The sequence below is a fragment of the Ischnura elegans genome, chromosome 6, assembly GCF_921293095.1.
Source record: "Ischnura elegans chromosome 6, ioIscEleg1.1, whole genome shotgun sequence".
NCBI lineage: Eukaryota > Metazoa > Arthropoda > Insecta > Odonata > Coenagrionidae > Ischnura > Ischnura elegans.
Window position 1 is genome coordinate 68,874,443 of NC_060251.1, and position 14,510 is coordinate 68,888,952.

The 14,510-nt window shown below is 38.2% G+C and overlaps 1 protein-coding gene across 1 annotated transcript; it reads left to right on the forward strand.

Moving 5' to 3' along the window:
- The first annotated feature begins 1,048 nt into the window (after positions 1-1,048).
- Positions 1,049-8,511, forward strand: LOC124160956 (protein Mpv17-like). The gene is made up of 4 exons (XM_046537091.1): positions 1,049-1,286; positions 1,367-1,482; positions 1,699-1,926; positions 8,140-8,511. The coding sequence occupies exons 1-4, from the start codon at positions 1,214-1,216 to the stop codon at positions 8,266-8,268; spliced, it is 546 nt and encodes a 181-aa protein (XP_046393047.1). The 5' UTR covers positions 1,049-1,213; the 3' UTR covers positions 8,269-8,511.
- Positions 8,512-14,510: the final 5,999 nt, after the last annotated feature.

Consider the following 14,510-nt stretch of genomic DNA (forward strand, 5'->3'; position numbering starts at 1 on the left):
ATGGAATGGGGGAACATACACCATTCTTATGTATTTGTGAAAGTCTTTACATATGGGATTTTTGAATCATGACGCATCTTTCCATATGGAAAAACCTTCATGCACTCCTTTCGCTTCTCCTGATATGAGATGCAATCAACACTATTGGTGAATTAGAACTCAGTGATGGAACTCGTTGACAACGTAAGTGAGGCGACTGATCTGGCTGATGAGGTGAATAAAGTTACATACTGGTGCATGAAGATAAGAAATTGATAAATGGTTTAAAACCAGTTATGCTATTGCAGCGCTTGGGATTGCTTTGCAACTCGAGTTGCAAAGTGTAGTCAAAACGTGTGTGGCCGGCCTTAGTCAACATTAGGCCGGAGATTGAAGGATATTATAATAATTAAATATCTGCAGATATAGTAATAAAATACTTGCAGATATAATAATTAAATATCTGCAGATCTGCTCATGAGCTGCCCAATTATTAGCTTATTAATTGAAATGGTGTCATACCAACCACGCACAATGACACATTTTTTTGGATGTGGTGTTTTAACGGGTAAAAGCCTCCAGATGAAATTATCAGAATGTATTCAGAAAGGACAAATCTCTTCTACAGCGAGATGGGTGGCGAATATATAGATGCCGATGTGGGTAAGGAGATGAAATGTAATTGCATCACCTATAATATTCAAGAAGTAATAATATATTCAAACCCGTTTCGCCATTGACCTTCTGGTAAATGCTTTAATTTACCCTGCGACATCATACCGCCCTTAAATACACAAAATATGGATAGATGAGAGAGGAGTTTATTATTAGCCCGGCTAAGCGGATGTAAACAAATCTTAATTCCGAGGACGTGTATAATGGAGTGTTTATCATGCGCATATTGCGTTTCTAGGTTATCTTCTGATTGATAGTAGAGGTTAAGTTCATGGGTTGTCAAACACGATGAATGATGCTAATTATGAATTACTGCCGACAGATAACCCAAGAATTTTTTAAAAACCTTAATCAGCTGTAACTCGAAAAGGTCGATTGATAACATCGATAGTATCGTTACTACGGAAACAACGACTGGCCTTCGCGCGGTTTGAGAGAGCAAATTTATCTTGCAGTCGTATCGTGCCTGCTATCTATTCAAAGATGTTAAGTTGATTGCTTCACGTTCTATGAATTGTAAAGGCGTTTTATTTCAAAGTTTCGATACTTTTGTGGAACCATGAGTTCAATATTCAGAGCTTATCAAAGGATTTTAATGAAACATCCGACCAAGGTGCAGGCTTTGCAAACAGGTTAGACTTTTAGACTTTAGTTTCTGTTGATTGAAATGTATACTTTTTTGTTTTATTTTTGGTTAATATGATGAGTTTAGGTGTTCTCATGGGTGCTGGTGATGCTGTCGCACAAACCCTGATCGAGAAAAGGAACTTCAAAGAATACGACTTCGTTCGTACCGTCAGGTTCTTTGGCATTGGTTTTTGTATAGCTGTAAGTGTTTACCACTGCATATATTTCACAGTATTGAAATTTAAAGTTGAGTTTAATTCTTGGTTGGTATCCGTTGATGATTGATATTTTTCTTAAATAATAAACTTTCAACTGAGCCATAACAACAGACCCTGTGAAATCGAAGCCTAATTAGTGAAGTCACGTGTATTATATTCCATGGTAATTATCATCAAATTTTAAATTATTTTTCTGCAGGGTCCAGGCCTCAAAGTATGGTATGGGTTCCTTGATAAGCACATTGCCAAGAGGAAGACTGGCCCTACTGCTGTCTTGAAGAAAGTTTTCGTGGACCAAGCTGTATTTGCTCCCAGTTTCTTAGCATGTTTTGTTGTATTACTTGGAACTTTGGAGATGAAGCCTTGGAATAGTATTAGAGAGAAGCTCAATCGTGACTATTTTGACATACTCGTGTCAAATTATAAGGTAAGTTGGTAGAAATTACCTTACCAAATGTGATGCATGCAAAATACCAAATGTGATGCATGTTTCCCTGCCTTGTACTTTAATCCGGCAATCTCACATTGTCTACGTTTTGATGTAATGTATGTACGTACATAAGTGCATTATATAGTTTTACACTTTTCGTATGAAGATTTTCACAAAGCTTCTTTTATCAATGTTGGTGGTTCTCGGGTATTGCTGTGTAGGTAACATTTTCACTCAACGTTTCACTCCTCCTACTGGGAGGGTTATCAAGAGAATGGGAGGAAACCGTTCTCGTCCCGAGCTTATACATGTTTCGTTACCCATTGTTGACCCGATTTTGAATTTTAGGCAATAGCCGTTGGTCATTATATTGGGCCAGGAACCCTCTCCATATACGGCTGAGGTTATATCCATCCTCCCTATTAAAGTTGTTAGGCCTTTTCGCTATCTCGATGGATTCACAAATAAGACGCGGACTTCCATACATCTCCGGGGTCACCGATAGAATCGCTAGGATCCTTCAAAAAGGCAACACTAAGACTCGCTTCTGCACTTCTGTGAAGAAAATTCAAAACATCCTACCTTCACCGAAGGATAGCCATCCTCCCCTTCAATCGATGGGAGTGTATGAGGTTCCCTGCTGCTGCGGCAGAAGCTACGTGGGACAGAGCAAGCGTTCTATCTCCCAAAGGCTTAAAGAGCACAAAAGAGCGTTAAAACTTCATCAGTGGGACGCATCAGCTGTCGCTGAACATTATGCCTTCAGCCCTGGGCCTAAAATAATGTTTAACGCTACACGGGTACTGCGAGGGAAGTTGGAGGCGAAGACGGAAGAAAATCATCCGCGTCTTATTTGTGAATCCGTTCATATTGATGGTATGAATGAATATTTTTTTATGCTCTAGGTAAAACCTTTGAGAGCAAAAAAATAGAAAATTCAGGAAATGGTAAAGCTTCGTTTAAAATTTGACAATGCTCAGAAAAATGTGAGGAATTCAATTGTAAGTCTAGACAGTTAAAGAGCAAGCAACAATTATCCATGTACCTAATACATATAAACATATCATAAGTTGGCTGCGAAGCAATGCCACTGGTAGGGTTTAAACCCAGAAATGAGGGAGTCCAACTACCCTCGCAGTCTGATATAATGTGGAGATCCTGCTGAGAGGGGTCAAAAAAGATAAGAACTGAGCATGTGTGACTGCTTGTGGGACCCTTCTTAACGGATGCCCTGCAAAAATACTCTGTACAGAGGGGATTGAAGAGACTCTTGGGCCTCAGTCCAGCAGTCAACCTTTGGAAAGAACTCCACCGTCTCAAAAGGGTGAATTTTTTCCCAGGTATTCCCCAATGATTTCTCAGTCAGTTCTCAACCGATTTAATTGAAATCTTCTTTTGCCTCCATGCATTTTTCATGCATATTGTATTTGCTTGTGATTCTTAAACAGTGCGTTGGCAACCACTGATTTGTTCTCTGTGCAGAATTCCAGGAGCCTTTCTCTTCTTTCATTTCGATTTCCTCATACATATTTTTCATTCCGGCTTGTTATGACAACAGTGTTACTATCTAATCTAATAGTCACTTAGCAAAATAATTTTTTCTTCACCTATTACCTGTTTGATTTCATCCATAATATCTTTATAGAAATCTTCAATTTCGTCATCCTTGTAGTCTGGTTTAGGCATTTAAACCTGTACTTCTGCAGTAACTGCTGGTTTAGCCTCTAATTTTAGCCTAATATGATTTCATGGTACTGCAGGAAGTTTTATACATGCATTCTAGTGCTCTTTCTCAGCACTATCCTATCATTAGCATCACTGTTTAAAGATCCTGCATGTGTCATCCTACGACTTCCAATCCAAATGTCTCCCTTTTCAAGCCACTTCATTTAGCACGCTGAGGTTCAATCTTTGCATTTCCACCTTAAGGTTTTCTAACTTTCCATAGGTCCTAAGCAATCTCACTTTCCACATTTTATCCCATAACTTTATCAGAGTTGACCGATGTTTCCACTTGGGTGGTCCATGACTGGAGATCTGCATAAGAATAGGGTGGTTTCCTATTTTTTAATTGCCTACATCGAAAGATTATTACTCCTGGAGTATGTATTTCACGCTTTTAGATTTTTAAATGACGACATCTATTTTTTGCGATTAAATGAAAAGAGAAAATTTTCAAGGGTGTGAAAATGAGACGGCGAAGTTTGAATGCTGGGAAAAGCCTGTGTAACATCATTCTGGTTCAGCTGCTGCTGTGTGAGGCCACCTTGGTGCGAGGCTATGAGCCCTGCTATGATGCAGGATGTAGTAGGTAGCAGAGTACCCTGCTAGCAGGTAGCACTTGGCTTAAATAAGGATTATTAATACCCAATCAAACGAAGGAAACTTTCTGACCATAGGCAATTGTAATAGGTGATTATTAAGAGATGTTTCCCTGAGCTCTGTGCCTCATGCATGCATGGGTTATCTCAGACGATGTAAAACTCCTGACTACTCGTATAGCATCTAGGTCCTTGCGACGTCACGTGGACTGGTATTGCATGGGTGCCAATCTGGTCTTTTTAAAATGAGGTTAAAACTGATCATTAACATTTGTCTAAACTGGGATTTCTAAAACCAAATAAAATGTATACGTATTATGAATACTCTAATAGTGGGTAACAAATCGCAATCAATGCCTGTTGTTTTCTTTGACGAAGGAATACCTTATTAGTTTGCCTCCGGAATATTTTACCCAAGAGAATTCCATCATGTGTGATATTTAACTATTGGAGTAGCTATGACTCCTCAGGAAAATATTGTGGTGTTTTCCCCTTGCCTTCCATAACGTAGGACTACTGTCGTTAAAGTAAATGTTACCACACCTGTGGTGAAATGAGTGTCGCTGTACTGACCAGGCATCATATGGAGATGAGCTGGTGCCCTTTCTACCAGGTGAAGGGAAGTATAATTATTTGTGGTCTCCCATCACCAAGTCACAGCATCGTCATCGATTTTGGTATCATTTAAATGGCCTACCTTACCTTTGTATAGACCAATAACCCTCAAATTGCCATTGCTTTTTGTCCGCGACTGGTTATGCAATGAGCAAACTCTCTTATATTCCATTCAACCTGTACATCTGGAGGTTGACCCACCATCCACAATCGGTGGATGCACTGGGCTGCTTTAAGCTGAGCCACATTTTAATCTTTGGCTTGTGATTTGATTAACATTGATTTTCTTGATGGTCTCCATTTCATGAGGATAGGTAATTTATTTTGCTTGTCTTTAAATATTATTTGTTTGCTGCGTATCACAAATCCTCGAATTGGTGTTGAAATGGGTTACGGCTCTGTAGATGTAAAGATTTTATATGTGAGGCTGAACAATGAACAATACAGATTCCTTCACACTGTATCCTGGATGATCTTAGAGTTGAGCTTCTTTGGGCTGTCTTGATGTCTGTTTGTGTGGTGTGTCTTGGTGTAATTAACACATTATGGTCCGCACACGTGTTTTTACGTGTTTCCGCCGCCAGCGCTTATGTGCCGATCACGCGTTTTTACGTTTTCATGCAGTGTAGTCTCCTGCTGACCTCTACGGATTTATTTGGAACTATTTCGACCTAGTTCTGGCAGTTCTGGTTTGTGCGTCTTCAGGTAGCTTTACTGTTTGTTTTTGTGAAAGTTTTTCTTATTGACGTCTTTTTTATCGACGTTATAATATTTTGAACATATATTGAGGCCTATGGCATATAATATGACCGGCCCCAATGGCTAGTCTAGTTTAAAGGGTGCCAGACCAAGAGGTGTTAAGGTGGTAGTTGATAATTATATGCAAAGTTTGTGGCTGGCTTATTAGAGCATCTGAGGGTAGGGAAGCAGTTCTAGGAAAATACCATGCAAACCGCTAGTGTAATTGACCACTGGAGACTTTCTTTGTTTTGTATGATAAAAGGTCTTTTATGTTCTTGGCCTCACAGTGATGGCAGGGTTTTAGGGTGGCCATCCCACGAGGGGTAATTTCAAGTTATTTATCAAATGGATGGTAAATGGCAAGGAGTGCAAGCATTTTCAGTGAAGTCCTGAAATAAGAGTGGTCACTCTCAATTACACCACTTTCTCCTTGTTGTTTGTCTAAAAAGACTCACCCATGCCAAGAATAGGTTTTCTTGCAAATGCCACAAAATTTTAACTGAGTGCCACCTTCATCTCTGATAATGGTCATACATGTTACAGTATCACATTGCTCCATTACAGCAGGGTACATATCAGTTAGGGAAATAAAAAATCCAGTCTGAAAGTCATGAAAACATCAAGGAAAAACTCCGGAGGCATAGCAAAAGGTTGAAAATCAAAGGTTGAAACTGATGAGTGTTCCATTCCAAATATTCCAGCGGTGGAATGAAACTACTCTGGACCAAATTTCAATCATATTTCCACTCCTTTACATTTTTCACAATTTAGAATGAAACTTCATCAGTAATAAGAGAGAGGTTGCATAGACGTAAGCTAAGATGCAGATTCTAGGTTTATACGTACTTTGCCATTTGCTTTCTCACCTAGTGTTAATGTGGGTTATATGGCAAGAGTGAATAGTGAACAAACTAAACGACATACATATTCTCTTCACTTACATTGCTTGAATGTGTGTGTTAAGTGATTGTGCAAGGCAGCAAAATAATTATGCAGAGATACCTTGTAAAATTTCTGAAAATGTTGTATATGTAAGACCGATAGATGGAGTACAGGAAGAAGGCATGCAAAGAATACTGATTAATTTCTTGGAATGCAAGTATGGAGTTTGTATGATTGTGTCTAATGTAAATGAGTTTTTGTCTCTATTGGATAATGTTTCAACTGACAGCTAGGTGTGATAAATTTAATGGGTACTCTATATGCATGAAAAAATTGCCATTTTAATGTCATATATATCGGAGAGGGTAAGGAGGGCAGCCCTTTTTTTACCAACTACCTTTGATTTTGAAGGTCTGTCAGTGTTAGGTTGCAGAAACGTGAAGCAAGCCTACCCAAGTCAGTTTTCTCTGCACTGTAGAGTGCAATGCTCCAGTTCTGACTTTTAACCCATCTTTCTTTTATAGTGCTGCACAATTATCCTCTTATTATCTCATTCATGTTTTTAAACACCTCGGCATAGTTCTCATTCTGATGTCCCGACTGGTGTGTTCATTCCAATGTGGACCCCAAATACCTCGTTTGGTACAATTGTCCAAATCTGTAAACCTCTACTTTTATACTTAGCTTATTCATCATTATTCTACCCTCAAGCCTTTTCAAAATCGCATGCCATAAGTCTTCTTGTTATTGAGCTTCATGCTGCATGAATGTGTGCCTGCAAACATTTTGCCATACACTATATGATAATACCTTGTTGCTTGTTAACATTGCTGCTTTGTGTTGTTACCCTTGACAATGTTGAATTTGAAAATTATAGTCCATTGACTAATTTAAACTTATTCTCTGTTGTTTGTGATTCATGGGAAAAAACTGATTCATATCAGTAATTTGGTTGATTGAATAAAAGTTACATGGACAAATGTTGTTTCATGTTCCATTGATCTATCAATAAGAAAAAGTTTTGATTTAGAAAATATGAGGTCATTTCTTTAAAATAATTTTGGGTTCCATTGAAACTGATCAATATTTGGAGTTGGGTGGACATCTGACATAAAAATCACCCTTTGCATTAATTTTCTGAGAAGTAGCGTGGAAGAATATAGCATAGAGTCTACAAACAAAACACATCATTAATTTTTTGTGGTAAAGAGCTAAGGATGAATTATGACCTGACTTTGAAATCTTGCCGTCTTAATGCCTCTCAGTGGTGTCCCTGCAAGAGTTTCCTTTTGTTAAATTCACAATTGTGGGTTCAAATTGTTTAGCATACAAAATAGTGTTAAGCTCTGTAAAAACATGAGAAAATTATGTCTTCATTCAGGAACAAAATCACTGTGTTTCATATAAATTAACCTTCTTACAACTGCCTTTAATGATGTACTTAATGGAACAAACATAGATTTCTCATGAATTGATTTTTTTCCGTTTGATAGATCATTCGCTTCTTTTTTGAAGTCATTGTCTTCGAGACTTCTCCCACTTTGATTTCAAGTTTCTTCTAAATTCTTCAACCAAGTATAGCAGTATTTCTCATGAGTTTATGCAACACATTTATGGGCATTGATTGTTATTGTTGAATGTATACTTTCAGGTCTGGCCTGCTGTGCAGCTGGTAAATTTCTACTTTGTGCCCCTTCAATACCAAGTTCTTTTTGTTCAAATTGTAGCGCTATTTTGGAACACTTATTTATCATGGAAAACCAGTAAACCATTTGAATGATAATGTTATTGAAATCAAATTATTTAATTTGAAAGAATGGGTGTTTTGTATTAAATGAAAGTTCTTTGAAAATGATTTTTATCTCATGCTTTTAAAGCATTTTATTTGTTGATTTACATGTATTTATTTATGCTCTCTTGAGCAGCAAGTTATGCTTTTTGAGGATGAATTTTACAAAATGCTCCAGCATGTATGTTGTGATCTAGTCAGGGACTAAACTCCAATACATGGATTGATTGAAAATTGTGTCTTTTTTATTCCTTGATTCTACTCCCGTTTTTCATCATCTAAAATTGTCACCTCGTGTGCTTTGATTGGTAGAAATATTATTCGACTTAGCAGGTACATATTACATTTCCATAGTGTTGATCCTTCAATACACACTGTGGCATTTTTATCTTATGTTTACTGATGTTAAAGTTTTGTGAATATTGTGATTTTTCTTGTTTTCGTCCATTCAAGTTTTCATGGTTTTGCCATTCTGCCTATTAGTACTCTTTTTTTTAGTCGAAACCCCTCCTGGCAAAATTTTGTGTTCCCTTGTTGAATGAAAGTAGTGGAAAATATTTTGAACACATAGTTGGAAATATGATAAAGTGGTTGAATCATACATGAATTTTATTGATTCTTCTTTTTTGCCATGTCCTTTGTCTGATTTTTGGTTAATATTCATCACGAAAAATATGTTTTGCCTCTTCTTCTTTAATTGTTGTAGCCCTTAAATAAAAAATGGAATTGGATTGAAGGTTCAGTTGTCTTGGCTAAGGGGGCTCCCTTGCATTTTAATTTCCCAATTTAACGGCTCACGAAACGCTCTAGCCGCAACTAAGGGTTGCAAGGGGGAGAAAGAGGGGGGGGAAGAAAAAAGCAACTCCCCTCCCAACTTCGCCCGTGACAACATTGAGGAGAAATTTGATACCGGAATCGCAGACGGAGTTGATATGTGATACCTAGAAGATGGTGAGGCAGTATAAACTTATGGGAGCCATGCTTCGCACTAATGTGCTGAAAAAATAGGCCTGTGAATTCGAGGGTCTCTATGAGCTTGTACCTTTTCTGGAAAAGCCAACGATGTTATCTTCATTATGTAAGCGGGCATTATGCCAAAATCACGAAATCAATAATAACTTCAGTATTGAATTGTGGTTGATGACATTAATTTAATATCATGTAGAGTTAGTTCACGTAATGAACATAACACTGCACACAGTTTTTGAAACAGGGGGAGAAACCAATGACATACGAAAAATGAACAGGTTTATCATGAGGTATATTTGCACGAAATATATTCAACTAAAATAATAAATCATTACTAAGGTGTAACAATAAATGTAACGTAGTATGCTTGAAAGTCACATTTGGATGAGAGAAAAAATGGTTTTAAAATTTCAGCTAGAAATGTTTTTTTATTTACCTCGATGAAAAGAAGCAACATAAACAGAACGCAATAATAATGTACTGTGGGAGAGCTGAGGCTTGCATTTCAAAAAATAATAAATATATTAGCAAAGTCATGGAAGAAATGCAAATTCTTAAAGAGCGTTCAGGACCCTTTTCACTAGGAAGATATGCTGCTTCCAAAATTTAAGTGTACGTAAAAAATTATCATTTAACGCTAATTAAAGGACTGCCTATTTTTATCTCACGTCATTTTCTACCACTCACGTGGAAGCTTTCCAATATATTGTAAAATTTCTGATAAAAGTAACTCCATATAAAACTTTGTTAATTTATCCGCAATGGATTTTTTTCCAAAAATTGTCATCTTTGCCAATTCACACAATTATTATACCGAACGGACTCCATTTAATAAAATCACAGTATTTCATGTCTGTGATGTGCAGCTGCCCATGTATTTGATGATGGTAATTGCCCTTTGAGAGCCACTAGATCCTCCTTTATCTCACATGATTCTACTCTCTTCTGAGATACGGCACCTTCTGGGTATTTTTCCCCAAATGTGTAAGGGCACTTCACTTCCACTACACCATTACCATCTGACAAGATGCCATCTGGTGTTGCTGCGAGGTAGGGAGTAGTAGTAGTAGTGTTTGGATTTAGGGTGCATCGACGGCTAGGTCATTTTGCACCACGACCATGTGATTTGATTACGAAAACTTATGTAGAAAGTGATCTGCTGTTTATGATGGCTTCGTACAAAGAGTGTGCACAATTACTCTTTATTAAAAATGTTTATTTCTCTGAGGAACCGAAATGTACTATTTAAGTTGGTAGGGTGGTCTCCTAAAAGGGCTTCTAGGTCTCCCCCTAGATAATTCCATCTCTGTGCTTCGCTGTACTTAACACAAAGTAGGTAGGTAGCGAGGTAGGGAATCCTCATATCAACAAAAACGCTTGACGGGTTTACTTTTTTCCGGTGACTCTCTCATTCTCTTATGGACAATTCTTCACATGCAATCCCATATTCGGTGGCTTTGTTTCCGTGGAATGATGGGTAGAGCAAAGACTGAACAACCTTTTCCCGAGAAGTTCCTGCTCTTAGCTTGCAAATGTTCGGAATGAAGAGGGAGTGAGCCTTTTTCGTCGCTCAACGTGCCATGTTTGCCGGAGGTGCTGTTCCCTAGTACATTCTTCCAAATTTCACCTTTGCAACAGGGTAATTTCCTACTATTTTTTTATTACCTAAATCGAAAGATTATTACTCCTGGAGTATGCATTTCACCCTCTTAGATTTCGAATGACGATATCTATTTTTGGCGATTAAACGAAAAGTGAAAATTTTCAAGCACGACGGCTAAGTAGGAATGCTGGGAAAACACCGTGTGACGTACTTCTGGTTCCAGCTGTCACCGTGTGAGGTGACCTTGGGGCGAGGCTTTAAGCACTGATACGACGCGGACTGCCTGCAGTTAGCAGAGTACCCTGCTAGCAGGTAGCGCTTGGCTTAAATAAGGATTATTATTACACTATCAAACGAAGGAAACTTTCCGAACTTAGGTAATTTTAATGGGTGATTGTTAAGAGATGTTTCCCTGAGCTCTGTGCCTCATGCATGCTTTGGTAATCTCAGAGGATGTAAAACTCCTATCCTCTCGTGTAGAAACTAGGTCCCTGTGATGCCACGTGGAGTGGCATTGCATGGGCGCCGTTCTGACCTATTTCAAATGAGGTTAAAATTGACCATTGCCATTCGTCTAAACTGGCATTTCTAAAACCAAATAATTTATATATTATGAATACACTAATGGTGGGTAAGGAATCGGAATCACTGCATTTCGTTTTCTTTGATGAAGGAAACTACCCTATTCATCTAAATTCATCAAAATTAGGAAAGCCTCTCACATGGTGGGGTCAATTTCTATCCTCTTTGTGGCATTTTCTGTGTCTCACAGTCCATAATATTCGTCAGGACCAGAGACAAGGGTTTGAAGGGCGTGAGGAGTAATGGGTATGAGAAAGGTACCTGCGTGCCCTATGGCGGTTACGCAACAGAAGGATCGGAGCCAGCAGAATGTATTAAACACCTAAGATTAAACATACCTGTTTTAAGTGAATGTTGTTTAATCAAATTTACGGAAAATTTTCATAATAATTATAAGGAATAAAGTGCAAGTGCAATATTTGGACAAACATCCGTTCTGTGATGGCTGGCGTTATGGCATTAGTGTGTATAATCGTGTCATTGAAACAAGTTAATCCTGTTGAGTAATATAAAGTTTTTTTCTAATATATCTCATTTGTTGCACAAATAATACATGAACATACCATTTTTGAACTGCAGCTTCTGTGCCATGTGCTATTACTCCATACTGTGAAGGTTGGCTCGTTGTTTCATTGCTTAGTGGCATGTATTTCCTGCTTACCGCCCAAGCACCCCTGAAGAATATTGGTATTATGTATATGGTATTCGAAGGAGGCGATGGACAGCTAAGATTGTTTGTGCCATGAGGGATGGATAGGTAAGGAAGGGTGGAGAGAAACCTGGCATCAGCATTAGCCTGCTCTTAATGAAAGGCACCAAGGAGACCAAAGCTTAACGTCTCATCCGACCGATGGAGTGTTGCACTTGAAATATCCTCCACACAGCATTCAAGCAGGGATCGGGTAGTCTATGAAAATTGAAATCTCTTGAGATTAAAATGAGGCAATTAGAACTCCGACACATGGAAATAATTTAATATACACTACAATAAATACGCTTACATCACCAATTGCATTAGCCAGTGGAAAGTCATGCGTGTAAACTAATTCATCAGTTTTATACTTTGAAACAATTTAAGTGCTTGCATTCGCTCAAAGGTCCGTCAATACTGTGAAAAATATTATCACAAAAAACGCTTAATAAAATGCGACAATTTTGTATAGATCGTCTTCACAACCTCTGTGAAATATGACTGTCTGCCGTTACACCCCCTCTCCACGTTGAGGACGCTGTTGGATTTGAGGGGGACATGTACTACTCTACGCTACCCTAAGTCTACGATAAAATCAAGCAATACATCTACCGTTCACAAGTGCAATAGAAAGTAGTTTTCATACTTAAAGATTGGAGAAAGTAAAGAGTATGTAAAGGAGAAGGAACGACGGAGTGCTGGAAATGGTGGGTTAGGAGAGAGAGCTTTTATATGAGATACGGAGTAGACAGAGGGTATGGATGGGGAGAGTACTTAGCGAAGAGGGGATGTTTAAATCAATGTTAGAGGGTAGAATGTTAGGTAAACGAGGGAGGGGAAGGGAGAGAATGGGATTTTTAGACAGAATGAAGGGAGTAAGCCTTATTACGAATGGAAGAGAAAAGTGCTTGAATCAACAAGTTAGTGCTTGAATCACGTTTATTTTTTAGATCATTTTGTATTTATATTTTTTTTTGTGCGCTTAGTTTCTATTTTCAATGTATTGCGCCAAACTCAAACATTGAAAAGAAACGATCTACTATATTGCAAGACCTGGAGTGATACGCCTGATATTAGAGTAGTCTTTGGCGGATCTAAGTTTGGACCAAAGGGGGGGTCAGGGGAATTCCCGCTTTCCGAAGGGGGGAATTCACCCCTTCGACAAATAGGATATGTTCGGGCATACAGGATATTTGGGATTTGCAAGACTCAAAAACGGCTGTTTTTGGCTAATTCTTTGATAAAGAAAGACACAACTGTGCACATTTAGTAGGTCGTATTGTTAGTAAAAGTTTTATTGTGGTCATCTACATACTACCCCGAAAGTTACCTCAATAGGCTTGTGGTGGGGGATATCAGGACACCCGTCGTATTCATGTAAAAAGGAAATGTTCTAACGAAATTACGCCTAGCATTTATTAAATTCCTTTGTCGTGCGGAGAAAATAACGAATCCCCGCACTTATCCGTTCGCCTGAATATCTCTCTTATTTTATCGTTTTTGTCGTACCTGGTAATGTAGTTGGGTTCTAATGTGATGATCTCCGTGTCGCTCCTAAAGATATCTTTACTCAATTGCTCAAGCAATCTAAGCCTAGTGCGCAGCCTTTGAGTCTCTAGCGGCTCCCTACCCAATACTTACTGGGTCAACGGTTTCATTTTCGTATATAAAAGGGTTATTTTCGTTTTTCTCGTTTCCGAATATCAATGAATTGAAATCTTGGACAATGTATTTCAGACTTTTTTCTATCTCGGTTTTTTAACATTGAAACCCCATAGGTAAGGCAAATTAAAAATTTCGGTGTGGACCCACATTTTGAGGTAATAAGGTGACAATGGTAAAATGTTGTCTACACTCAACAAAACATAGGACATATCCCCATAAGTATGCCAATTTTCATAAATATTGCTTGAGGCGAAGTTATTAAAATTAGAGGTAAAAAAAGACATACGACCTGTGGGACAGTCTGTATAATGTCTTTATCTGCCATCATGCATTATATTGTGTAATGAAAGTTTAATTTTAACAATACCTATTCCCTTGCGTTCATACTCTTGCATGGAATAACCTCTGAAAGGGAGCTGGTTGAGATTTAGAATTATTTTTCAGTATGCAGAACAGCAGGAATCTGTGAGTAAAACTTAGGAGAAAGCATTCCTACCGCTTTGGTTAAAGCATTAGCATATACATAGTGAGGTGTAAGATTAGATTCTGTTTCCCCGCCATTTCGAAGCAAAGTTTTTTTTTGCCCGACTAATTACTTAACACTTGTTTCCAGTATGCGACCAAAGGAAGGAGCTTAAAATATTCATGTCGCTTCCAATCGCAGGTGTTTCTATCCATCAGGGGTTAGGGGGTGTCCTTATCTAATGCTGATAGTGCTTCCCT

Coding starts and splice junctions, on each gene's coding strand:
- LOC124160956 (XM_046537091.1), top strand. CDS start 1,214: ATGAGTTCAATATTCAGAGCTTATCAAAGGATTTTAATGAAACATCCG. Junction 1,483..1,698: donor GCATTGGTTTTTGTATAGCT/GTAAGTGTTTAC, acceptor ATTTTTCTGCAG/GGTCCAGGCCTCAAAGTATG. Junction 1,927..8,139: donor TACTCGTGTCAAATTATAAG/GTAAGTTGGTAG, acceptor GTATACTTTCAG/GTCTGGCCTGCTGTGCAGCT.